General features: G+C 46.1%; 1 protein-coding gene across 2 annotated transcripts in view; it reads left to right on the top strand.

The window, feature by feature from the left end:
* macrod2 (mono-ADP ribosylhydrolase 2) overlaps positions 1-24963 on the top strand; it is a 1321175-nt gene that overhangs the window by 826966 nt on the left and 469246 nt on the right. For both annotated transcript variants that reach the window (XM_085981648.1, XM_085981646.1), the window contains one exon: positions 5983-6013. In XM_085981648.1, coding sequence (XP_085837774.1) covers positions 5983-6013 — 31 coding nt within the window. The remainder of the gene's footprint in view (positions 1-5982; positions 6014-24963) is intronic.

Raw genomic sequence — 24963 nt, 5'->3', positions numbered from 1 at the left:
CTTCTGCGGCCAGGCCAAGCACCCCAGACAACGATGCCCAGCGAAGGACGCTACATGCTTCAAATGTAAGAAAAAGGGGCATTTTAGCAAAGTCTGCAGGGGGAATCCGATTTCCAACTCCGTCACCGCCTCGTGCGTGCCGTGCGGGCCGCCATCTTGGGATCCGCCATCTTTTCCCGACTCAACGGCCGCCCAGGGCCCAACAGTGGCTTCGATCACGGTGGATCAATCCAGGCCACACCCGTTGACAAAATCCATGATGGACATACAGGTAAACGGGAATTTAACGAAATGTTTAATTGACTGTGGGAGTACCGAGAGTTTTATCCACCCGAGCCTGGTACGGCGGCACTCATTAACGGTAACCCCTACACGGAGCAGAATTGCTATGGCTGCTAAGCCCCACACTTCGGACACCAGTATGGTGGCATAGTGGTTAGCACTGTTGCCTCACAGCGCCAGAGACCCGGGTTCGAATCCGGCCTCGGGTGACTGTCTGTGTGGAGTTTGCACATTCTCCCCGTGTTTGCGTGGGTTTCCTCCGGGTGCTCCGGTTTCCTCCCACAGTCCAAAGATGTGCGGGCTAGGTTGATTGGCTATGATAAATTGACCCTTAGTGTTAGGGGGATTAAATACACGGGGATAGGGTGGGATATGTGTTGATGTAGGGGTTACGGGGATCGGGTGGGATATGTGTCGGTGCAGGCTCGATGGGCCGAAATGGCCTCTATCTGCACTGTGGGGTTTCTGTGATTTCTGTGATTTTGGGCTACTGTGTGGTAACACTGACTGTAAAAGGCACGGACTACAAGGATTTTAAACTCCTCGTGATGCCAGAACTCTGTGTTAATGTAATCTTGGGCCTGGACTTCCAGTGCCACCACGAAAGTGTCACGCTAGCATATGGCGGGTCCCAGCCGCCACTCACAGTCTGTGGCCTATCAACCTTAAAAATCAGCCCGCCCTCTTTATTCGCTAATCTCGCTCCGAACTGTAGGCCCATAGCGACCAAAAGTAGACGGTACAGTCTGGAAGACAGACACTTTATCAAGGCGGAAGTGGACAGACTCCTGTGGGAAGGCATTATTGAATGCAGTACCAGTCCGTGGCGTGCCCAAGTAGTCATAGTTAAAAATAGCGAAAAGAAACGGATGGTAATTAACTACAGCCAGACTGTTAATATTTATACCCAGCTGGACGCCTACCCTTTACCCCGCATATCAGAAATGGTCAACCAGATTGCGCAATACCGAGTCTTCTCGACTATCGACCTCAAAACCGCGTATCACCAGCTCCCCATTAGAACGGAGGACCGCCCATACACCGCCTTTGAGGCGAACGGACGCCTCTACCATTTTCTCAGAGTGCCCTTCGGGGTAACAAATGGGGTCTCGGTCTTCCAACGTGAGATGGACCGCATGGTTGACGAGAATAAACTACAAGCTACCTACCCCTATCTGGACAATGTCACTATCTGCGGGCACAACCAGCAAGACCACGATCTAAATCTTGCGAGATTTTTAAAAACTGCCCTAAAGCTGAATCTAACCTACAACGAAGACAAATGTGTCTTCAACACAACCCGTCTCTGTATCCTCGGCTGTGTGGTGGAAGATGGGGTAATTGGACCGGACCCTGACCGATTACTCCCCCTAAAGGAACTGCACCTGCCACACAATCCCAAAGCTTTAAAAAGGTGCCTGGGATTTTTCTCGTATTATGCCCAATGGGTGCCCAATTACTCTGATAAGGCCCGACCCCTCATTAAATCGACGTCCTTCCCACTATCAGCTGAAGCTCGGGAGGTTTTCACCAGTATCAAACAGGACATTGAAAGGGCTGCACTGTGTGCAGTGGACGAAAGCATTCCCTTTCAAGTCGAAAGCGATGCGTCAGACTTTGCCTTAGCTGCGACCCTCAATCAGGCTGGGAGACCTGTGGCCTTCTCCCGAACCCTTCAGGGACCTGAAATCAGGCACTCTTCTGTCGAGAAGGAGGCACAGGCTATACTGGAGGCAGTGCGGCACTGGAGACACTACCTAGCCGGCAAACGTTTCACCCTGCTCACCGACCAGCGGTCGGTGGCTTTCATGTTTAATTACAAACAAAGGGGGAAAATCAAGAATGACAAAATACTCAGGTGGAGGATCGAACTATCCACGTTCGACTATGATATTATGTACAGGCCGGGAGCCCTTAATGAACCCCCAGACGCCCTATCGCGGGGAATGTGTGCCAGCATTCATACGGACAAATTACAGGGTCTCCACAACGACCTCTGTCACCCAGGGGTCACCCGACTGTACCATTTTATAAAGTCCCGCAATCTGCCCCACTCCATTGAGGTCAGGGCAATGACCAGAGCCTGCCACATCTGTGCGGAATGCAAGCCTCATTTCTACAGGCCTGACCGTGCACACCTTATCAAAGCCACACGGCCATTCGAGCGCCTAAGTCTGGACTTCAAGGGACCCCTTCCCTCTGCCGACCGTAACGTATACTTCCTCAATATCATCGATGAATATTCCCGCTTCCCCTTCGCCATTCCCTGCCCAGACATGACCAGTGCCACGGTCATCAAGTGTCTCGGTAATCTATTCTGCATGTTTGGCATGCCGAACTACATACACAGCGATAGGGGGACGTCATTTATGAGTGACGAACTGCGCCAGTTCTTGCTCTCAAAGGGGATAGCCACTAGCAGAACCACTAGCTACAACCCCTGGGGTAATGGGCAAGTGGAAAGGGAGAATGCTACTGTTTGGAAGGCTGTCACGTTAGCCTTAAAGTCAAAAGGCCTTCCGACCTCCCGCTGGCAGGAAGTCCTCCCAGACGTGCTCCACTCCATAAGGTCTCTGTTATGTACAGCCACTAACGCTACCCCTCACGAAAAGATGTTCGTTTTCCCCCGGAAATCCACCTCGGGCATATCTCTACCCGCGTGGCTGACGTCTCCGGGGACAGTACTATTGCAGAAGCACGTGAGAGGCCATAAAACGGACCCCCTTGTGGAAAAGGTACAGCTCCTCCATGCAAACCCTCAGTACGCCTATATCGAACACTCTGACGGGCGAGAGGACATTGTTTCTATAAAAGACCTCGCTCCCTCGGGGAGCGGAGAGAACGATGAGAGACTACCCGAGGAAGACCTACACCAAAAAGAGACAGGACGCCCAGAGGTATCAATACCCAACTTTAACCTGGAGGACACTGCAGATAACCTGGAAGACACTGCGGAGGCCCGGACAGCGGAGGAACCAGAATCCACTCCCCTAGAGGCACCCCAACCGGCTTTGCGCCGATCACTGAGAACCGCAAAACCTCCTGACAGACTCACTTATACCAACTTTTAAGAAACATCACCCCGATAGACTAAATCTAAAGAAGGGGTGAATGTAATGAAATCTGTTTGTCTTGCCTGTATTCGTTTTGCACTCATGTATATTACCCTCCCCCACACGGTGTATAGTTTCACTTCCTCTTTCCTGACTAACCTGGAAGGTTCCAGGTCTTGGCTCTTGGCTCCGCCCCTGACTTCTCTTACTTAAAGATCTCAGGATCTGTATGACTCATTCCTGTGAGCCAGTCGGTGTGTTGAGATGTTAGCTCTGATCTTAGTGATTAAAAGCCAACTTGTTAAAGTCTATAACTTCTAGTTTTGTGGTTATTGAAGGCACATCAATGACAGAGGAGGCTCAAGGGCCCATATGGCCTACTCCTGCTCCTATTTCTTAAGTTCTTAATTGTTTTTTGGTTTTGCTTCAGATTGCTGGATGTAAAATTAAAAACAATTCTAAATGGAACGTGTGCAATCCCAAAGAAACCGTTTTTAAAACTTTGGTGGTTCTGCGACTCGTGAAAAAGAAATCTTTCCATTAAAATGTAAATTTTGACGCTGCAGCAGCTAACAAGACTTGCATTTGGTTTAATTCAGGATTAGAAGGGTTAAATTATGAGGGCAGGTTGCACAGACTGGGCCTGTATTTCCCCCTTTGAATATAGGAAATGAAGGGGTTATCCAAATGAGGTGTTTAAGATGATCAAAGGAGTTGATAGGGTAGATGGAGAGAAACTATTTCCTCTGTTGGGAGAGTCCAGAGCAAGAGGGCATAACCTTAAAATTAGAGCTAGGCCGTTCAGAGGTGTTGTCAGGAAGCACTTCACACAAAGGGTAGTGGAAATCTGGAACTCTCTTTCCCCCCTAAAAAAAAGCTGTTGAGGCTGGGGGGTCAATAGAAAATTAAAAAACTGAGATTGTTAGATTTTTGTTAGTAAGGGTTACGGACCAAGGTATGTAGATGGAGATAAGATCTAATTGAATGGTGGGTCAAGCTCAGAAGGCTGAATGGCTTATTCCTGTTCCTATGTTCCTTCCTAAATTAGAATTGTCTTGATTTTTTTTTTTAAAAACACTACTGATATTCTTTCAGTATTACAGGAGTGCGCAAAAGATTTGATTTAATCAGACTGCCTTCTTCAGCCAGAAGATTCACATAAATAAAACAAAATGGTTTCTCATTGGTTGCTGCTGAATTTTAAATTCTTGGATTTATTCGAAAAGCAAAGTTTGTTTGCACCTTGCTTATCCTGGCTCTAATTCTTGGTGTTTTCTGAGCCTGGGAGAATTTGCACAGGAGTTGGGAGACCAGCGCAATGTGTTAAGAGAAGCCTTTGATCATCTGTCCTGATATCTCCTCCTGTGGCTCGGTGTTAAAAATATTTTTATTGATATCGCTCTTGTTAAGCCGCCTTGGGATGTTTTGCTATGTTAAATGCACTCTATAAATGTAAGTTGTTGTTGAGAATCAATAAATGTCCGGCTGATAGGTTTTGGTAGCACAGATGAAGCAATGGTTCCGAGTTGGCCAACATCGAACGTTACGTGACTGGTAGTTAACACGTTACTGACTTTAATTGTCAGGCTGTGATCTTTCGGCAGTTCAGAGACAATGGTTTCAGCTGTGCTGCTATTAATCTGGATACAATTGGACCAGCAGTGCACGCAGATTTACACCAGCACAATTGAGACAACTGTTTTATTTAAAGGGCAACTTGGCTGTTTCAAGTGCCAGTGAATGCAGCCTCTTTAATGTAACATCAGCAGATTACTGTACAGCTGGCAACTTCCCCCGGAACTTTAGGACACATCTTTTAATTTTGCGAGAAATGTAGCACAGATTTTTTTTTTGGAGTGCTTAACTAAAAGCATTGATCATTAGCAGCCCTTCAATTGAAACCCATCACGTCACATGTGCTTAATACATGATAGCAAAGCCCAGACAGTTGTCTCAGGCAAGCGACTGGGAAGGTTCTGTCGCATCAACACTCGGGTGGGTGGTTGCACGTCTGATGTAATACTCAGTTGGTGTGTCAGAGAGATCAGTAGTGTCTCAGGAAGCACTTCTTCACACACAGGGCAGTGGAAACCTGGAACGCTCTTCCCCCAAAAAAGCTGTTGATGCTGGGAGGGTCAGTTGAAAATTTCTAACCTGAGGTTGATAGATTTTTGTTAGGCTAGGGTATTGAGGGTTGCAGAACCAAGGCAGGTAGGTGGAGTTGAGATACAGATCAGCCATAATCTAACTGAATGGCGGAATAGGCTCGAGGGGCTGAATGGCCTCCTCCTGTTCCTATGTCCTATAGTGTAGCAATTTGTTGGAGGAAAAGTACACGAGCACCAGGATGCGCTCAAGAATAAAGGAATAAAGGAAAATAAATCTGGGGGAAAAAACAATGTAAGGGAAAATAATTGGCTTCCACTACCGTTGAACAAATGATGTGTCATTCTAACAGAATCTTGATTATCTACCAACTCCCATTATTTAGCAGAGAGGCTCCTTTCCTAATGACAGATAATCAAGGTTCAGCTGTGCTTTGCTGAAAGTGTTGACTAATTACTTCATCAGATTAGATCTGTGATAACTTCTGAAATGTTTTTCTTTTTAATTTCCTTTAATTTGTCATTTATTTTTCTAATTGCAGGCATTCCCTTGTATATCCACTGGTATCTATGGTAAGTACAACTTTTTTGATATTTGTTATGAAATGTGGCACAACTAACCCTACTTATGTTTTTTTTTAATTGTTTTACTTTTTCTCAATTGCAACACAAGCATTCCGGCAAATCAGTTCACAGCTATTTCCTGACTAGCTAATCACTTTCCCTTTCAGTACTGTAGCATAAATTTTCACTCTTATTAAACCTCCGAATTAAAGTGGGATTAAGCTTGTTTAGGTTTTAGTCTGTTAACCATTTGAAGGGCTCCAGTGCTGCGAGTGTAATTCTACAATTTTCATGGCAAATTTATGCCCACAGCAATGTCAATTTTGCATCAAAATTGAGGAGTTGCCTTGTGATTGGTCTGCCGTGGATTATTGCTGTGTTAACTTCAATCTGCCACAGTTCACCAGTGTGTCATGACATCATTACACCATGACACACATTCAAATCGCTCTATATGTAGTCAATGGCCCCCTCATGGATTGATGTGTTTGCAAGAGTGATATACTTGCTACCCTTTGGGTACTCTAGTTTCCTTTGAAACTGGGAACATATGTATGTCTTGTGTGATACAACGGGGACTCCAAGTTTTGGGGAAGAGCAGATCATCCAGTGTGTGCGGTGAGGTGTGGCATAAGTAAGCTAGTATTTTTTTAATGTGCTTCACTTACGTCGGCTTCACTTACATTTTGCATACAGTATTTAATGCAAGAAGTTTTGCGGGAAGTCATTACTTTGGTTGCGAAATACATTTTGCCCCTGGTGACTTTTTTTCAGAAGTTGAATTGTGCAGTCTATTTACCATAGCCTCCAAGTGCCACAGATTAGGAATTGGATAGATGTATTATTGATTTTTTGGTGGGTTTTTGCATCTGTTTCTCAAGTCCCATGTCCTGTACCGTTCCCCAGGAGAGAGAACGACAGTCCAAATGTTTCTGGTATTTTCTAATGCCTTACTGTTAATCAGACACAAGTCAGATCACCAAAGTGCCTTGAGGTAAATTGCCCTTCAATTTTATTTCCTTCCATTGCAGGTTTTACGGAGTATTTTTTCCACTATTAGCCTTGGTTTTTTTGCCTCTCCAAGAAGATTACATGACTGTGAGGGTGGGTGGGGGCAGGGGAGGAGGAGGGAAGGAGTGTTTAGCCATGATGGTCCAGCCATCATGGTGTGGGAGAGACTTGATGGACCAGCTGGCCTTTTCCTGCCCCATCATTTTCGTATATTTCTACTGATCCTTCAATTGCCTCCTTCCCCCAACCGGGATAAATGAGATCAGGGTCTCGCCGTGTGAGGAATCTCATCCTACAGCTGCTCTTCTTGAATGTATTTTAAAAATGTAAAGCATAATCCAACGGATCATCTATATTATTTATTTTTATGTTGTCATGGAGCAGGCATGAAGAGCATTGCAATCACATGCAAAAACTAACCGCAGAAATACCTAACTTTTCCCTCTGTAATGTGAGAGGAAATTCACAACGCAGACTTAAATTATTTAAAAATACTGTTTAGAAACAAATGAAAGCATATTTGATTGACTGAGATTGACGTTTTATGATATAAGGCTCCCCACTCCTCCCATGACAGGAAAAAATAATATATTCTATATTGCATGTCATACTCCCACTTCCCCACTTTCAGCTGATTGATCTATGTTAGTGAGGAAAAACTGGTCAGGGAGATATACCTTGCTGAATCACTCAGTGCATCTCTTGTTGGGTCCTCCATGGAGTGGCATTAGTCGCGTCTGTACCCAGCTTCATGATTGAGTAGGTAAGAACATTAGAAGACATTGGATGAGAAAATAAATTGGCACATCGAGCACATTCTTTTGAGACGGGGTGACAGGGGACTGGGTTTTCCTCTATCATCGACAACAACTTGCGCCTTTAATGTAACAAAACGCGGGAGCAGCGGCGAACTTAAAAAGGAGCGCCCGAGACCAGTGCCCAGCGCAGGAGCTGGCTGGGAACTGAGAAGGAGCGCCCGAGACCAGCGCCCAGTGCGGGAGCTAGCTGTGAACTGAAAAAGGAGCACCTGAGACCAGCGCCCAGTGCGGGAGCTAGCTGGGAACTGAAAAGGAGCGCCCGAGACCAGCGCCCAGTGCGGGAGCTAGCTGGGAACTGAAAAAGGAGCACCTGAGACCAGCGCCCAGTGCGGGAGCTAGCTGGGAACTGAAAAGGAGCGCCCGAGACCAGCGCCCAGTGCGGGAGCTAGCTGGGAACTGAAAAGGAGCGCCCGAGACCAGTGCCCAGAGCGAGAGCTAGCTGGGAACTGAAAAGGAGCACCCGAGACCAGCGCCCAGTGCGGGAGCTAGCTGGGAACTGAAAAGGAGCGCCCGAGACCAGCGCCCAGAGCGGGAGCTAGCTGGGAACTGAAAAGGAGCACCTGAGACCAGTGCCCAGTGCGGGAGCTAGCTGGGAACTGAAAAAGGAGCACCTGAGACCAGTGCCCAGTGCGGGAGCTAGCTGGGAACTGAAAAAGGAGCACCTGAGACCAGCGCCCAGAGCGGGAGCTAGCTGGGAACTGAAAAAGGAGCACCTGAGACCAGCGCCCAGTGCGGGAGCTAGCTGGGAACTGAAAAAGGAGCGCCCGAGACCAGCGCCCAGAGCGGGAGCTAGCTGGGAACTGAAAAGGAGCACCTGAGACCAGTGCCCAGAGTGGGAGCTAGCTGGGAACTGAAAAGGAGCACCTGATACCAGTGCCCAGTGCGGGAGCTAGCTGGGAACTGAAAAAGGAGCACCTGAGACCAGTGCCCAGAGCGGGAGCTAGCTGGGAACTGAAAAAGGAGCACCTGAGACCAGCGCCCAGTGCGGGAGCTAGCTGGGAACTGAAAAGGAGCGCCCGAGACCAGCGCCCAGAGCAGGAGCTAGCTGGGAACTGAAAAAGTAGCACCTGAGACCAGCGCCCAGAGCGAGAGCTAGCTGGGAACTGAAAAGGAGCACCTGAGACCAGCGCCCAGTGCGGGAGCTAGTTGGGAGCAGAGCGAACGGACCTGTTGGTGGTGGTGGGGGGGGGGGCAGGGAAATCAAAGTGTGACGTCACAGGAAAGCAGGTAAGTGATTGGTTGGTGAGTATTTTTTCTCTCTTTATAAACTTGGGCATTGGTTTAAATTAAGATCTGTGATTACAGATTAAAAACTATACATAGATAATTGATATTTCAAAACTTGTAAACCTAATTGGTTAGATAAATTACAATAGAGATGGCAGGGCAGTTGATGTGTTGCAGCTGTAGCATGTGGGAGCTGGTGGACACCAGTGTGATCCATGGCGACCACATCTGCAGTAAGTGTTGGCTGCTCGAAGAACTTTGGCGCAGAGTTGATGAGCTGGAGTCCGAGCTTTGGACACTGCGATACATCAGGGAGGGGGAGAGTTACCTGGACACTGTGTTGCAGGAGGCATTCACACCCCTTAGGTTAAATACTTCAAATTTGGTCCGTTGTCAGTGACAGGAGGGTGTGACTACGAGTGAGGCTGGTATGGGGATCCAGAAGGTAGCATTGGAGGAGCCTCAGCCCTTGCACTTGTCCAACAGGTATGAGGTTCTTGCTCCCTGTGTGGATGAGAGCAGGGACTGCAGGGTGGATGAGCAAACTGGCTACAGCACCGTGGTACAGGGGTCATTCAAACTGGGGGAGCAAAAAGAAATGTAGTAGTGGTAGGGGACAGTATAGTTAGGGGGATAGATACTGTTCTCTGCAGCTGAGAGCGTGAGTTCCGAAGGCTGTGTTGCCTGCCCGGTACCAGGGTTAAGGACATCTCCTCTGGACTGGAGAGGAACTTGGAGTGGGAGGGGAAAGATCCAGTTGTCATGGTCCACATAGGTACCAACGACATAGGTAGGACAAAGAAAGAGGTTCTGCTAAGGGAGTATGAGCAGCTAGGGGCTAAATTAAAAAGCAGAACCACAAAGGTAATAATCTCTGGATTACTATCTGAGCCACGAGTAAATTGGCATAGGGTAAATAAGATCAGAGAGATGAATGCGTGGCTAAAAGATTGGTGTGGGAGAAATGGGTTTTGATTCATGAGGCACTGGCATCAGTACTGGGGAAACAGGGGAGCTGTTCCGTTGAGACAGGCTTCATTTGAACCATGTTGGGACCAGTGTCCTGGCGAATCAAATAACTAGGCCTGTAGATAGGGCTTTAAACTAAATAGTGGGGGTAGTGTTCAGTGAGGGGAAATTAAAAAAGTCAAAGAGAAAGGAGAAGGTAATAGTGCAAGGTAGCGATAGGGGTAATGATAACCAGAGTGTGACAGGAAGGAACAAAGCGTATAAATATAAGAGTGCACCAGAAAATAGAGTCAGAGTGGAGAAAAATGGTTTCAAGACAAAATTAAAAGCTCTTTATCTGAATGCACGCAGCATTCATAACAAGATAGATGAGTTGACGGCGCAAATAGAAATAAATGGGTATGATCTGATAGCCATTACAGAGACGTGGTTGCAAGGTGACCAAGGCTGGGAACTGAATATTCAGGGGTATTTGACATTTCGGAAGGATAGGCAGAAAGGAAAAGGAGGTGGGGTAGCTCTGTTAATAAAGGATGAGAACAGTACAGTAAAATGATCTTGACTCGGAAGATCAAGATGTAGAATCAGTTTGGGTGGAGATAAGAAATAATAAGAGAAATAAGTCACTGGTGGGAGTAGTCTATAGGCCCCGTAACAGTAGCTACACTGTGGGACAGAGTATAAATCAAGAAATAATAGAGGCTTGTAAGAAAGGTACTGCAATAGTCATGGGCGATTTTAATCTTCATATAGATTGGACAAATCAAATTGACAAAGGTAACCTTGAGGGATGAGTTCATAGAGTGTATTTGGGATGTTTTCTTTGAACAATACGTTGTGGAACCAACCAGGGAGCAGGCTATTTTAGATTTGGTATTGCGTAATGAGATAGGCTTCATTAATGATCTCATAGTAAAGGATCCTCTAGGGAAGAGTGATCATAGCATGTTAGAATTTCAAATTCAGTTTGAGGGCGAGAAACCTGGGCCTCCAACTAGTGTCCTGGATGTTAAATAAAGGCAATTGCAAAGGTATGAAAACAGAGTTGGCTAAAGTGGACTGGGAAAGTAGATTAAAGGGCAAGACAGTAGATAAGCAGTGGCAGACATTTAAGGAGATATTTCATACTCTCAGCAACGATATATTCCAGTGAGAAAGAAAGACTCTGAGAGAAGGATGAACCATCCGTGGCTAACTAAGGAAGTTAAGGATGGTAACAAATTGAAAATAAAGGCATACAATGTTGCGAAGACTAGTGGTTAGCCAGAGGATTGGGAAATTTTTAGAAACTAGCAAAGGACGGCTAATAAAATCATAAAGAGAGAGAAGATAGATTATGAGAGTAAACTAGCAAGAAATATAAAAACAGACAGGAAGAGTTTCTACAGGTATATAAAAAGGAAGAGAGTAGCTAAAGTGAACCTTGGTCCTTTAGAGGATGCGACTGGGGAATGAATAATGGGAAACAGGGAAATGGCAGAGACCTTGAACAAATATTTTGTATCGGTCTTCACGATTGAAGACACTAAAAGCATCCCAATAATTATAGATAATCAAGGGGCTATAGGAAGGGAGGAACTTAAATCAATCACTATCGCTAGAGAAAAAGTACTAGACAAACTAATGGGACTAAAGGCTGACAAGTCCCCTGGACCTGATGGCCTGTATCCTAGGGTCTTAAAAGAAGTGGCTGCAGAGATAGTGGATGCATTGGTTGTAATCTTCCAAAATTCCCTGGATTCTGGAGAGGTCCCAGCGGATTGGAAAACCGCAAATATAATGCCCCTATTCAAGAAAGGAGGGAAACAGAAAGCAGGAAACCAAAAGACCAGTTAGCCTAACATCTGTCATTGGGAAAATGCTGGAGTCCATTATTAAGGAAGTAGTAGCAGGACATTTAGAAAATCATAATACAATCAAGCAGAGTCAGCATGGTTTTTATGAAAGAGAAATCATGTTTGACAAATTTGCTAGAGTTCTTTGAGGATGTAACGAGCAGGGTGGATAAAGGGAAACCAGTAGATGTAGTGTATTTGGATTTCCAGAGGGTATTCGATAAGGTGCCATATAAAAGTTTACTGTACAAGATAAGAGCTCATGAGGTTGGGGGTAATATATTAGCATGGATAGACGATTGGCTAACTAACAGAACAGAGAGTCGGGATAAATGGGTAATTTTCGGGTTGGCAAACTGTAACTAGCGGGGCGCCACAGGAATCAATGCTGGGGCCTCAACTATTTACAATCTATATTAATGACATGGATGAAGGGACCGAGTGTAATGTAGCCAAATTTGCTGATGATACAAAGATAGGTGGGAAAGCAAGTTGTTAGGAGGACACAAAGAATCTGCAAAGGGATATAGATAGGTTAAGTGAGTGGGCAAAAATTTGGCAGATGGAGTACAATGTGGGAAAATGTGAGGTTATCCACTTTGGTAGGAAGATAAAGAAAACAAATTATTATTTAAATGGAGAGAGACAAAATGCTGTGGTACAGAGGGATCATGGGAGCCCTTGGATATGAAACACAAAAAGTTAGCATGCAGGCACAGCAAGTAATTAGGAAGGCAAATGGAATGTCGGCCTTTATTGCTAGAGGATGGAGTGTAAAAGTAGGGAAGTCTTGCTACAACTGTACAGGGCGTTTGTGAGACCACACGTGGAGTACTGCATACAGTTTTGGTCTCCTTATTTAGGGAGGGATATACTTGCATTGGAGGCAGTTTAGAGAAGGTTCACTAGGTTGATTCCTGAGATGAGGGGGTTGTCTTATGAAGAAATGTTGAGCAGATTAGGCCTATACACATTGGAGTTTAGAAGGGGCTTGACAGGGTAGATGCAGAGAGGATGTTTCCCCTCGTGGGGGAATCTAGAACTAGGGGGCATAGTTTCAGAATAAGGGGTCGCCCATTTAAAACGGAGATGAGGAATTTCTTCTCTCAGAGGATCGTAAATCTTTGGAATTCTCTACCCCAGAGAGCAGTGGAGGCTGGGTCATTGACTATATTTAAGGTGGAAATATTCAGATTTTTGAACTATAGGGGAGTTGAGGGTAGGAAAGTGGAGTTGAGGCCAAGATCAGATCAGCCATGATCTTATTGAATGGCGGAGCAGGCTCGAGGTGCCAAATGGCCTACGCCTGCTCCTATTTCTTATGTTCTTATGTAAAGCGTCCCAAGGCGCTTCATAGAAGCGATTATCAAACAAAATTTGACACCGAGCCACTTGAGATATTAGGACAAAAGCAAAGTACTGCGGATGCTGGAAATCTGAATAAAACAGAAAATGCTGGAAATACTCAGCGGATTAGGCAGCATCTGTGGGGAGAGAAACAGAGTTAATGCTTCTGGTCGATTACCAGGTTCTGACAAAAGGTCATCGACCTGAAATGTTAACTCTGTTTCTCTCTCCACAGATGCTGCATGACCTACTGAGCATTTTCTGTTGTTATTCATCAAGATATTAGGACAGGTGACCAAAAGCTTGATCAAAGAGGTAGGTTTTAATGAGCATCTTAAAGGAGGGTAGAGAGGTGGAGAGGTTTAGGGAGTGAATCCCCGAGCCTAGGACCCAGGCACCTGAAAGCACGGCCACCAATGGAGGAGCGATGAAAATGGGGGATGCACAAGAGGCCAGAAGAATTGGAGGAGCGCAGAGATCTGGGAGGGTTGTAGGCCTGGATCTATCACACAATGAACACAGTTAATAAGTCATGGGTATGGAATTTTAATTTAGTTTTAACCTGCATGATAACAATACCTGCTCAGAGCTGAGAGAGAGGCGTAAAATGTCCATATGTCACCTGATCATTTCCTATATTTTTAAAATGCATAATTGTCCCACAGAGTTCTGCTGAAACACTCTTGGGGTTGATTGTTATTATAAGTTTCATGTCTATTTTAATAAAGTTATAAGTAATATTGAGATTCCATCTGTTGTATTTTACTAATTGCTCCGTGGAATTGCTAAAGTACATGAAAGAAAACTGTAAATGAAGGAATATGTGAAATTAATATTTTGATTGCATTTTGGTGTGTGCACACTCTGTATAACTAATGACTAGAAAATACATTTTGTTTAATTCAGATTCAGTTTATTTGAATATTCATTGAGGAGCCTAAAAGACAACCTTTCATATTCTAGACTGTTTTTTATTATGCTCCAAGCAACAAACCCAATACCTACTGATCATAAGGAGAAGGGTTCACCTACCAGGGGCACAAGTATAACATTAAAACGTTCAGAGTAAGAAAAGAAGGCAGGCAGAACATTTTCACCCAAAGGGTACTCAGACTTATGGAATAAATTACTCGGAAAGTGCACAGTATGTGGGTTCAAGAAGCATTAGATGATGTTTCTGGAGAGAGAAGAGATATGATGAGAAAGTTGCAGTTAGTCTACTTTGAACAGTTGGGCTTGTTGGGACTAGTGGTGTTATCCTGTTCCTATAAATCCTTGGAAAAATTCGGTTGATAGCGCCACCGATTAATGCCTAAAGAGGCCGAGAAGTGGGGCGCTAGCCAATTTCCGGGCGGGCGCAAGGCGCCTAGCGCCTCACCCCATATTGAGCATGCATTTAGCGCCGGCGCTAAATCTTAGCGCCCGCTCATGGGCGCAGGCTGATTATGACGTCATTTGAGTGTGCAACGCCTTTTGGGTGCCCCGGACCGGAAATTCACTGGCGCCCCCCTCCGTAGCACCTGGCGCTAATAGTGACAGCTTACCTGGGCCTTACCAAGTCGCTCGCGGGCTGGAGGAGCGTTATTTAAAGGGGACTGGTGTGGTTTAAAAGCGGCAGCCATTTTTGGATCACAACTTCCTCGAGAGCTACAAAGAGTTGCTGAGCTGCACACTGAGAGCCATTTGACCACTGAGCCAGCGCAGGCAGACGATCTTCAGCCTTCTGACCATCACCTTGCTGTTGGTGAGCCTTGACAACGGGGAACCTTCCTGTGGGCACTTATTATGGGGGCTGCATTGGAGGGGAATGTCCTGCTGCTGAATCATCTGGAAAGGGCACTGAGATGTAGGGAGAGGGGGGCGGGCATGGCCAGACGGAGGAGGGCCAACAGACGTCGCCACAGCAGACCTTACGCCTGCAGGGTTATCCAACAGCAGTTTTCCTACATGAACATGCCGGAGGAGCAGTGTGTCAGAAGGCTGCAATTTAGAAAGGAGGTGGTGACTGAGCTGTGCCAGCTGCTTCAGCCAGATCTGCAGCCTCAGATAAGGTGCAGGACATCTCTGTCGGCGGCTGAGAAGATGCCTGCTGGCCTGAACTTCTACGCGAGCGGCTCTTCTCAGGCTGCGCGTCAGAGGCTGATCAGAAGTAGCTTCTAGGCCCCTCTCACGGAATGCTTGCTGCCATTCCAAGAACAGGAATTGAACCGGTCTGATACCCCCAAGCCTGTGAAGGGCAAGATGCATGTAAATAGCAGGCATGGCCATTGTAAATGAAGAAAGTGTTTCATTACACAAAATGTGGTTCCTTCAAACATGAGAAAGCTATGGCAACAGAAAGCAAAACTAATACACTGACACATAACTGACTCTCGCACCCGGGAGACTGTCCAAAACATAAATCACATTCCGACCATCTTCCTTGGCCTTGATTCCACTGCGCCAACCAAAGCATCCAATGCCCCATCAGTGAGGTGTTCCGCCCTCTGCCTCACCCTTTCCATGTCTTGCTAGGCTGGTGCGCCACAGGTAGGCTCCCACCGCTTTGAAGGCCTACAAGGCAGTGAGTGTGTCTGGTGATGCCAATTGACCTGCCCCTTTAAGAGCTGGCCGGCGCCACTGTGTCTCAGGGAAAGTGATTATTGACAGCACCCTCGCTGTGCCCCGCCGCTGCAAAATTGGGTTGCGCCGCCGGGGCAGCGCCTGATTTAGCGCCGCAATCACCTTTAGGGGCGCTGCAACCCAATATCGCGCTAGGTGGCGCTAAACTTTGCGCATCGCCAGGACTAGCGCCCCAAATGCGGCTATACCGAATTCCTAGGCCCTTATCTTTAAAAATTCATTCGCGGTATGTGGGCGTCGCCAGCAAGGCCATCATTTATTGCCCATCCTTAGTTGCCCTTGAGAAAGTGATAGTGGGCCGCCTTATTGAATCGCTGCAGTCCATGTGGTGAAGGTGCTCACACAGTGCTGTTAGTAGTGAGTTCCAAGATTTTGACCCAGCAACGATGAAGGAATGGCAATATATTTCCAAGTCAGGATGGTGTGTGACTTGGAGGGGAACCTAGGGGTGATGATGTTCCATGTGCCTGCTGCCCTTGTCCTTTGGGTGGTAGAGGTCGCGGGTTGGGGAGGTGTTGTTGAAGAAGCCTTGGCGAGTTGCTGCAGTGCATCTTGTAGATGGTACACACTGCAGACACGGTGCACCGGTGGTGGAGGGAGGGAATGTTTAAGGTGGTGGATGGGGTCCCGATCAAGCGGGCTGCTTTGTCCTGTGTGGTGTTCTTAATAAACTGTTTGAATCAATTCTCAAATTAAGTATCCAAGTGTATCGTTTACACATTTTCTCGTCTCCATTACATTTTCAAAACATTCAAGAGATGAATATTTGGAACAACTGAGACCTCAGATTTAGATTCAGATCAATAGTTCAATAATTGTTGAATTCTCTCCACCGTTAAAAACTTCCTCAAAACCCACATCTTCAACCTAGCCTTCCCTCACCTCTCCTAATATTTTCCTGGCTCAGTGCCCATTTTCATTGTGCCTATTATTGAAGAGCCTTGGATTTTTTTAATGCTATATAAATGCAAGTTGTTGCTGCAAACTGAATAGAAAATGTCCATAAATAAAATGAGGGACTTTTGAAGGAAGATTCAAAAAAACTTTATTTGTTAACCGGTGCTTTGTTACATTTTATACTTGAAGTAACACAAATTGCATTATCTCGCCTTTATGCATTGGTATGTATGTGAATCTGATGCAACCATTTTAAATACATGCAGCATAATGGGTGATCTGTTCAAAACACTTCTCCTGCTTCCAGTGCATTGTTATGTTGGAAAATTGAAATTAATCTCAGTAGCGCTCTCCCAGGCACTATATAATTAGGCAATGCTGAGATCTGACATGTCCTTCTGAGCTCTAACTGCTATAAACTTTAAGATCAGTTTAACTGTTCTTCTCACCTGTGACCATACAAAGGTGTTATTACAGAAATTGTGAAGGAAGCTTAGTATACCAGTAGCATCATTAGCTGTGGTGTCTCTTTTAGAAGTGCTGATGATTAATAGACCACTAGAAGATGGCATAATTTAGAAGTTTGTGAATACTCATGTGCATTATGCAAAACAAAGATCTTATTTCCAGTTCTGAGAGATGGAAATCACAGCGTGCAATATTTGCCCAGAGTAGCTGATGCTTGGTTGGGAACTGTAGAAAATGTATGAGAGCCCAAAGGTTGTCAAAGTTACAAGGGAACTCTGAATATTCTAACAACTTAAGGATTTCCAGGGTCAGCATTTAAAAAAATAAAACTCTCTTCATCCAGTTTTATCTTCCCCATTAAATCCATCACATACGGCATTGAGGACCTAAGCTCCGGTTAGCCACCCCTCTGACTCAGCTCATAATTCCAAGTTCTTTCCAATCACATAGTGTTAGCTATGATGAAGCATGTAGCATAAGAACATAAGAATTAGGAGCAGGAGTAGGCCATATGGCCTCTCGAGCCTGTCCGCCATTCAATAAGATCATGGCTGATCTACATCAACTCCACTTTCCCGCCCAATCCCCATATCCCTTGATTGTGATTTCCTTAGAGTCCAAAAATCTGTCAATCTCAGTCTTGAATATACTCAACGACTGAGCATCCACAGCTCTCTGGGGTAGAGAATTCCAAAGATTCTCAACCCTCTGAGTGAAGAAATTCCCCCTCATCTCAGTCCTAAATGGCTGACCCTTTATTCTGAGACTGTGACCCCTGGTTCTAGACTCTCCAACCAGCAGAAACAGCCTCTCAGCATCTACCCTGTCAAGCCCTGTAAGAATTTTATACGTTTCAATGAGATCACCTCTCATTCTTCTAAACTCCAGGGAGTATAGGCTCATTCTACTGAGTAGCAAAGACTAGGCATGTACCCACTGGAGGACGATTTGCCCCTGGCACACTGGTGCGCCCTCTAAAAGGTCTTGACAAATACTTGGGGCAGGTCTTCTGTTTGCGTACTTGCCTAAAGGACGTGCATGTCTGGCAATACCTGGGAATTATGAAACAAAAAACAGAAAATGCTAGAATCACTCCAAGTCAGGCGGAATGTGTGAGGAGAACAGACTTTTGCTTTGTTTCAGGTATGGTCCTTCTGTCAATACTTTCCACAGGTTCCATCTGACCCACTGAGTGTTTTCTGCATTTTGGTTTTTCATAGAGTGATACACCACAGAAGGAGGCCATTCGGCCCATCGTGCCTGTGCCGGCTCTTTGGAAGAGCTCTCCAATTTGTCCCACTCCCCTGCTCTTTCTCCATAACCCTGCTAATTTTTCCTTTTTAATGTATATATCCAATTCCCTTTTGAAAGTTACTACTGAATCTGCTTCCACCGCCTTTCATGCACTGTGTCGCAGAGCGTAACAACTCGCTGCATAAAAAAGATTTCAAGCAACTGCAGTATTTGTTTTTTTTTGGTTCTCCTAAGAATTATGGGGGTACGGGGCAGGTGCAGAGTTAAAATTGCCTTTGAAAACTTACCGTCTCCATTCCAGCTCTATTTGTGCCCACTGTCTCCTAAGTGCGCCTTTAAGCGGCTAAGGAGTCGGTCTGACTCAGGTGGGAGCCTCGTTAATACACAAGGTCATTAGGACCCCACTGGCACCTTAACCACCGACTGAGCAGAGTGCCTGCTGACCCGCTCAGTATAACCCGGTCCACAGGAAGATGAGGCCCTGTAAGGTAAGTGTTAAACTTTCCTTAGTCAGGCCACGAGTTGCAGGCGTGCTCCTCCAGCCCAACAAGCCAAGTCTGGGCATCTGCTGCCCTGACCTTCCCACCGCCAAGACCTGCCGAAACCCTCTCTGTGACTTACCTGAGTGCGGCAGCCGGCTAGTTGCCCCTTTACGCCTGATGTGAGTGGCCAGCGGGTTGTTATTGATGCCCAGGAGTTAAAATAACTCGGGTTTCAAATTGTTAATGGGGTGGGAGTTGACACTTACCCTGCCCACAGCGCCACACTCCACCCCCCCCCCCCCCCCGCCCCAGCCCCACCACTCGTCTGAAACCCTCCCAATTAAAATCCTCCCCATGAATCCCTTTGACTCACAGATCCTTATTCAGCTTCCTAATTTCCTCATTGGTTTGCCGGACATTCAATAGGAGCACAGTGACATTATCATGTTTCTCCTATTCCCTCCACTTGCAATGTGTTTATATCATTGGCAACCATTCATTTCCTTCTGGTGCACTTTGTAATACGGTGTGGTGGAAGTCAGTTCCGCAACCTAAAATGATAGCAACATCCTGATTCCAGAGAAGCTGATCCCTAGTCGCTGCTATTTTAACTTATGTTTCAGCTATTATTGTTGTTTTAGTTTATTATTCAAATGCATTTTTCTCTCCATGAAACCCGCAGATAGAAAGCACAAGGAAGTTTTTTTTTGTTCGTTTATGAGCTGTGGGCGTCACTGGCAAGGCCAGCATTTATTGCCCATACCTAGTTGCCCGTGAGAAGGTGGTGGTGAGCCACCTTCTTGAACTGCTGCAGTCCGTGTGGTGAAGGTACTCCCACAGTGCTGTTAGGGAGGGAGTTCCAGGATTTTGACCCAGCGATGATGAAGGAACAGCGATATATTTCCAAGTCAGGATGGTGTGTGACTTGGAGGGGAACTTGGAGGTGGTGGTGTTCCCATGCGCCAGTTGCCCTTGTCCTTCTAGGTGGTAGAGATCGTGGGTTTGGGAGGTGCTGCTGAAGAAGCCTTGGCGAGTTGCTGCAGTGCATCTTGTAGATGGTATATACTGCAGCCACGGTGCGCTGGTGGTGCAGGGAGTGAATGTTTAAGGTGGTGAATGGGGTGCCAATCAAGCGGGCTGCTTTGTCTTAGATGGTGTCGAGCTTCTTGAGTGTTGTTGGAGCTGCACTCATCCAGGCAAGTGGAGAGTATTCCATCACACTCCTTACTTGTGCCTTGTAGATGGTGGAAGTTCTGTGATTATTAATAAATATTATAATCTTAGCAGAAGAAATACACAGGCTGCACTCAAAATTCAATTGTGATTTCAAACAGGCTAGTAATGCATTCAAGTTGTTAACTTCCTCTATTATTAAGCCAGGTAGCTGTGGATTTTGATTTACCTTAGCAGGAGTTAATTAAGACAAGAGCACGAAAGGAGCTATATTGCACAGTAGATAATAGCTGGCTTCCAGTGTGTTATTAGATTGTGGCATGTAGGGTACAGGTGAAGTTTAAAACTGCTTGAGTGAAGGTTAGGAAGTTGTGTGAACCCGGAGATTAAATTACCACCATATAGCACAGAATGGAAACCAGCTGTGACTTTTTTAGAATTGAAATTTAAATCAAACTAAAAGTTCAAATTGCTATAAAGTTATTGAGAGTTATACGGACGTGTCTAGAATCCAAAAAGGACAGTCTTCATAACACAGGCAAGATGGTTTTCCTGGATTATATGCTAGACCTGGGGTGTAACTGTGTCAGTTGAATAAAAGGCATATTACTGAAAATGCTAGTGTCGTAACAGGATTTTAATAATGTTGACCTGGATTTTGTGTAGATAATAACAGTGAGGCGAACAGCACTCACCGTGATTATGGGGTAAATCGGACAGAAACTTCTGGCGTCCGCACATACACATTTAAATGCGGAAATACGGTAGCTGCTGTCAGAGATACCCCGTTCCTCCACAGGGTGCGCTGTAACAGTCCTCACCGATAGACTCGGCTCTGAAATCAGTGCAATGGTGTGAACTTAGTGTTCTTGCCCACTAGTTCACCACTAGAGGATAGAGGATTGGTTAACGGACAGAAAACAGAGGGTAGGGATAAATGGGCCTTTTTCAGGCTGTAACTAGTGGGGTGCCGCAAGGATCAGTGTTGGGGCCTCAGCTATTTACAATCTATATTAATGACCTAGATGAAGGGACCGAGTGTAATGTATCTAAGTTTGCTGATGATACAAAGCTAGTTGGGACAGTAAGCTGTGAGGAGAACACAAAGGGCTGGATTTTCATTAAGCTGCTGGGAAGGAGGCGGGACCACAACTTTCGGGTTTTAGTCCCGCCTCCATCGATGTCCGGCCAATCAATGCGATTTTCCCTTGATTGACCTTGTTGAGCCCGCCCAGCGGGCTCAGCAGGCCAATTAAGGGCCACCCGGCAACAAGTGACGTCACAGACTGAAATCTCATCTGTCAAGAGTTTTTGACAGATGAAATATCAGTGTTTCACAGCTGTTTGAAGCTGTCAAACACTGACAGTCTGACTTCTAACCTGAGTCCTTCTACGCAGACTCAGTTAGAACTCTCACCGACACTGAAAGCTGAAGGATGTCACTTTTGACAGATCGCAGCCATTCAGCTTTCAGTTCCGGCTGAGCGATGGACTCCCGACGCCTAGAGGAAGAAAGGCTGTTAAGGTAAGTACAGGTAAGTAAAACTTCTTTACGCACTTTAGACACACCAAACACACTTACCTTTGCACTCATGCACCCATCACTCACCTGAACACCGACATCGCGACCCCTCCAACTCCTTCAACCCGACGGCCCGCCTGCTCTAACCTGGCGTGGTTTGGAGCTGTCGGGAATCCCACACGACACCCCTCAAAATAGGGATTAGGCTAAAAACTGCCTGTTAACTACCTGTTAACAGGCAGTTAATTGGCACTAATCCCTTCCCGCCTTGGGGCGGCGGGTCCCAGTGCAGGGTGGGAACCCGCCTCCCTTGAAACTTACGTGGAGGTGGGTTTTGGGCGGGATGGTGTCAGGACCCCCGAATTCAGGATTTTTGCCCCCCGCACACCTGAAAGCCCGCCTCACGGCACACTGAAAATCTGGCCCAAAGAGTCTACAAAGGGATTTAGATAGACTAATTGAGTGGGCAGTAAGGTGGCAGATGGAGTATAATGTAGGGAAATGTGAGGTTATTCACTTTGATAGGAAGAATAGAAAAACACAATCTTTTTTAAATGGTGAGAAGCTTTCAAATGTTGGTGTTCAGAGAGATTTGGATGTCCTCGTGCAAGAAACGCAGAAAGCTAGCATGCAGGTACAGCAAGCAATAAGGAAGGCAAATGGCATGTCAGCCTTTATTGCAAGGGGGTTGGAGTGTAAGAGTTAGGAAGTCTTGCTACAATTGTACAGGGCCCTGGTGAGACCGCACCTCTGGAATACTGTGCACAGTTTTGGTCTCCTTATCTAAGGAAGGATATACTTGCCTTGGAGGCGGTGCAACAAAGGTTCACTAGATTGATCCCTGGGTTGAGAGGACTGTCCTATGATGAGAGATTGTGTAGAATGGGCCTATACTCTCTGGAGTTTAGAAGAATGAGAGGTGATCTCATTGAAACATACAAGATTCTGAAGGGGATTGACAGGGTAGATGCTGAGAGGTTGTTTCCCCTGGCTGGAGAGTCTAGAACTAGGGGGCATAGTCTCGGGATAAGGAGTAGGCCATTTAAGACTGAGAGAGGAGGAATTTCTTCACTCAGAGGGTTGTGAATCTTTGGCATTCTCTGCCCCAGAGGGCTGTGAATGCTGAGTCTTTGAGTATATTCGAGGCTGAGATTGATATATTTTTGGACTCGAGGGGAATCAAGGGATATGGAGATCGGGCGGGAAAGTGGAGTTGAGGTTGATGATCAGCCATGATTTTATTGAATGGCGGAGCAGGATCAAGGGGCACCTTACTCCCGCTCTTATTTCTTATGTTCTAATGATGCCAGAAAACGTTAGGGGTGGTGCTCGCAGGAGTAAGTGAATTCTTAACAGCATGATAAATGATTATTACTGCCAAAGAACCTCACTGGACCTGAAAATTTAACTTTACAAGTGTGGAGTCTCAACCCTTCAGAAGTTAATTAGTGTTGGAGATTTAAAAAAATCTATTTTTTACCTTTTCTGTCTGTCTCTTTTATCCCTCTCTCTGTTAATCCTGTCTGTCTTTCCCAATCTTTATTTTGCTTTAAGTATATGATTTAAATCTAATTTGTAAGTGTTGCTTTATACTTCCTAGTTTAGACTCTGCAGGGGAAAAATTGGCTCGTGCCCCCTTTGGGGCGATAACTTCACTGGGACGCTACTTTTAGCACCCCAATAAAGTTATTGCAGCTACGCCTGAAATTGAATGGTAGCGCCCCAAGCAGGAGGTGGCACGTAGCTCCGCGGCACTGCAGGCCTCCCTCCCATGGTTAAAGGGGAGGGACTTAGCGTGCACCAGGGCCCTGCTGGACCACCGGGGAGCAGGGTGCCGGCAAAAGAGCCCAGCACTTGAGGAGTGCCGGGCTGCTTGATCGCGGCCAGCACCCCCGCAAGAGGAGGCGAGAGGGGGCAGGTGCTTGCAGGCAGCCCAAAACAAAATGGCGGCCCGGCACCTGTCCTTTAATTATCACCGCCCCGGCCGCAAAAACGCCACCCTGACCCTGTCGGACATAGCGTCCAGTGGTAGGCCGGGGGCGCGAGCCAAGTTTGCGGCCAGGTCGCGGCTGGGGCACTACGCATGGCGATGGCGTCATCGCCGGAGGCACAGCGCCGTAGGGCGCAACCAGCTACTGCCGCCTCTAACCTCCCACTGAATTTCACGGGAGGTGTTAGCGGCACCTCGCCTGGGCGCTAGGTGCTTTGCGCAAAGCAACCGAAATTTTCCCCCTGCGTGTCTCAGTGAGCATTCTTCAATCTGATTGGTTGAAGAGTCATGCTGTTGCTTTCCCTGCTCACAGACGCCACAGATCCCCTGTAGAGAGTCGCACGCTGGATTTGAACAAACCTCTGCTCAAAAGCCCACGAAAACTCTGTGGGCAGCTGACAGCGAGGTGAATGGCAAACGCCGTTCCTTCGCCGCTGACTGCAAAGTCCCAGCAATTCTGTTTATTATATTGGAACTGATGATAGGGTCTTGAGACAGAATTCCACAATACTCACTGTCTAGAGACTGATGGGGAGTTTTGGTTGAAATGTGTAATGTTGTTTTTCGTGCAGTTTGGTTTCTAATTTTATTTTGCTGTAAAATCTATTTTAGAGCTCAAGTGTTCTGGCCGTAATGAAAATTAAAATCCTGTTTCCACGTCATCAGCCAATACACCTACCCTCTTTTCACACAGCGTGACCGGTCCAGTAACTGAGGGTGCACCTGACTGTTGTTTAGTCAGGTGCACCCTCAGTTACTGGTTTTTCCTGGATTTTATTTTTTTCGATTAAAAATCTATCAATAGCAAAGTGTACAAATGTTCCAAATTAATCAGAGTGTGTTATTTTTAACGTACAAGTTCAAAGTTTTTAAGTGGGTGGGAGAAGCAGCGTTTGGAGGGATGTGCATACAGCTTTAAATTTCCTGCGTACAGCCTTGACCGGAATGATCCATTGGTCAGTGAGATTGAATTCAATTCTTCTATTTGCTGTCGGGTAAATTTTTTAAAGAAATAATTTTTTTTTAAATTCATTCACGGGATGTGGGCAGCGCTAGATTTGTTGTCCATCCCTAATTGCCCTTAACTGAGTGAGTGGCTTGCTAGGCCATTTCAGAGGGCTGTTAAGAGTCAACCACATTACAACAGTGACTACACTTCAAAAGTACTTCATTGGCTGTAAAGCACTTTGAGACGTCCGGTGGTCGTGAAAGGCGCTATATAAATGCAAGTCTTTCTTTCACATTACAGGTAGACTATCCTTTATCCGAAAACCTTGGGACCAGCTGTGTTTCGGTTTTCGGAATTTTTCGGATTTCAGAAGGTTTTCTGACAACAAACACTGC

This window comes from Somniosus microcephalus, chromosome 3 (assembly GCF_052327205.1).
Source record: "Somniosus microcephalus isolate GS21.2 chromosome 3, FLI_Smic_1.0, whole genome shotgun sequence".
Lineage (NCBI taxonomy): Eukaryota > Metazoa > Chordata > Chondrichthyes > Squaliformes > Somniosidae > Somniosus > Somniosus microcephalus.
Note: the sequence above shows the minus strand (reverse complement) of the source record. Positions and strands in the feature narration are given on the sequence as shown.